Genomic DNA, 2,620 nt, shown 5'->3' on the forward strand with positions numbered 1-2,620 from the left:
AAAAAAAAAAAAAAAAAAAAAAAAAAAAAATGTGGGGTTCCCATGGAGTTTGTTTTCTTTTAACTTTCACCTTAGGGGGTAGGGAAGTCGTGGATATGTCTATGTTGTAGTCCCTTCTACATAGTTTTTGTTTTAGATACAAGTTACAGCAAAAGGTGTATAATCTCTTAATTCCTTTGGTTTGTTCTCTTGTAAATATTTCTTCTCTCACTTGCTTCATTATTCTTCCATTTCACAAAAGGCCAGGTTCTTCCTGCTGGCCAGATGCCATGCTTTGTTTGAACGTATCATGTGAAGTTGGACCACAAGATTTATATAACTTTTTATGGAGACATAACTTTACGGTGAAGATTTTGGTTGGCTTTTGGAATTTATTTGGTGCTAGCTTGGCATCAAAGATGACTGTTCATCCTCTACTAAACTACTTTGTAATCTTCCTTCAGTTTTAATTCTTAATCATTGGAGCATCCTTTGGTAATTTCAGCTCTTTCAATACAATTATCAAAACACAATTGCAGTATGGACATGACTGGTGGTTTACACTCCAAAATCAGTATGTTGATTGAGTTTTATTTTGCCTAGTGATTTCCACTCACTGAAATTGTGCAATAGGGACGTGGTCAGCTGTCTGCTACTGTAGGTGGTGTATCCAGTGCTGGTGCGACTGCATACACAGGACCTCAAACTGGTTCAACAGCAACACGACCCAACTTTGATCCAGCAAGGGGTTCCCAACGAGGACCTGGCTACGAAGGACCAAGAGGATCCATTTATGATTCCCAGAGGCCTGGCTATGATGGACAGAGAGGACCAGCAGGTTACAATGTGCCTGGGTTACGAGCTGGCTATGATGCTCACTCTAGGCGTGTTGCAGGACATGCTGCACCTGGAAACACTGCTCCGTACGGGTCTTCGACACCACCTGATCGTGGAGGTGGGTACAAAGCACCAGCTCGAGGTGGAGGAAACCCTGGTCGGAGATGAGCCAAAGGTACCATTGAGATAACCCTATGTTACTGAGTTTTCTCATCTTCCTTATCCAAGTTATATGCGGTGCATTTCTACATAATTTGAATGAATGAGTGGAGAAGTTTACATCAACATCAAAGTCAAAATCATTTCTGTTTCAGTGCTTTATCATCTTCATCTGCCTGATGAACTTATAGATATAATCCAGTGTTCTCTATCTCAATAGCTATCTTTCATTATTCTCATTAATTCCATATTGAAATTTGTGAATGTACCTAGTGAAGGTAAAGTCAATATAGGCGTCCATCAGGTGAAATGGCACATCAAACTGCTCTGCAATTCTTTCTATTATGAGGACACAAATTGAAATAAGATAAGAAAGATAACCATTTTTTGCCTTTTGTTTAATGCGCTTTGTTAGTGGGATGTGATATCTGGTGCTGGATTAGTTTATTAAAAGTTCATTAAAGATTAGTCTCTTTAAATCTTTTCATAACCCCATAACCCAACCCATACCGATCATCTTTAAATGCTTTCAAGGGAAAGAAAACGACATCGAAACAAGGGCTCCGATATATAGTTTATGAATCGATACTACATGTATCGTACTATCATTGTATATAGATCCATAGCTTGTATTTTGACTAACGGGTCAAAATATCTATCTTTCTAGCCATTTATTGAGGTGAATATTATTAACATTTATGATAGAAGCAAGCAAATTTAGGTATGAAATGAATAATGATTATTGATTGAAGTGGTTATATATATTTATATAATGCCAAAAAAAGAGAGGCCTTTGCATGAATTATTGCATATCCAACCAATTTTGCAGCAAAAACTAATATTTGAGGTTTGAATCGGAGTGAATATCACCAACCCCTAAATCAAAAGGTCAAATTTTATTAAACCATTTTGGATTTTTCTTTTTAATTAATCAAATTTAAAATTAAATGACATCTCAACAACTAACTCAATACCTCACCTCATCTTTACCTATCAATATTAAATAAAACCTTCACATGATTATTTATATAATCTTATTCATGTTTGAACCACAAAGTTTATTAATTTTTTTAGACATTTTAATTAATTTAATGATATTATTATATGTACCCATCCAGCTGTCATGACAATTTCCTTTTTATTTATTTATTTATTTAAAAAAAGCATTATTTTGATGAATTATTATTATTTATTATTATATCAAGTCATATCAATCCAAATGAATTGCCTTTCAATTGAGTTATCAATAATCACACAAAACCAAAATACATTACTTCTCTTTGGATCTCTCCTCCTTTCAATTGTCAGATTTCTTTTTAAACCTTTTCTTTCTTTTTCTTTTCATTTTATTATCTTTAATAAAAATAAAAGTATGATCGAAGAAAGGTAAGACGGACCGGACCGTGGTGAAAGGCGACTATTTAACTACCCTATAGAAAAGTTACGATACTCCCTCTAACATAAATATAAAAAGATAAATTTGTCAAGCATGGTAGGTGAAGTATCTACATTCGTTTTTCGTTCTTTGATCTCATCGTTTGACACTCTCTAAACTTCTCTCGTGTTTATGTTCATAGCTTCAATAAACGAGATGACCCACAAAAAAAAAAAAAAAAAAAAAAAAAAAAAAAAAAAAAAAAAAAAA

At 34.0% G+C, this 2,620-nt stretch overlaps 1 protein-coding gene across 2 annotated transcripts in view; it reads left to right on the forward strand.

Annotated features, from left to right (window-relative positions):
- Positions 1–1,377, forward strand: part of LOC111464178 (protein FLX-like 2) — a 5,560-nt gene extending 4,183 nt beyond the window's left edge. The window contains exon 6 of one of the 2 annotated variants that reach the window (XM_023108267.1): positions 613–1,377. In XM_023108267.1, coding sequence (XP_022964035.1) covers positions 613–984 — 372 coding nt within the window. In that variant the 3' untranslated portion in view covers positions 985–1,377. The remainder of the gene's footprint in view (positions 1–612) is intronic. The other variant, XM_023108275.1, reaches the window with a different exon arrangement.
- Positions 1,378–2,620: the final 1,243 nt, after the last annotated feature.

The sequence above is a fragment of the Cucurbita moschata genome, unplaced genomic scaffold, assembly GCF_002738365.1.
Source record: "Cucurbita moschata cultivar Rifu unplaced genomic scaffold, Cmos_1.0 Cmo_Scf00002, whole genome shotgun sequence".
In the NCBI taxonomy this organism is placed as follows: Eukaryota; Viridiplantae; Streptophyta; class Magnoliopsida; order Cucurbitales; family Cucurbitaceae; genus Cucurbita; species Cucurbita moschata.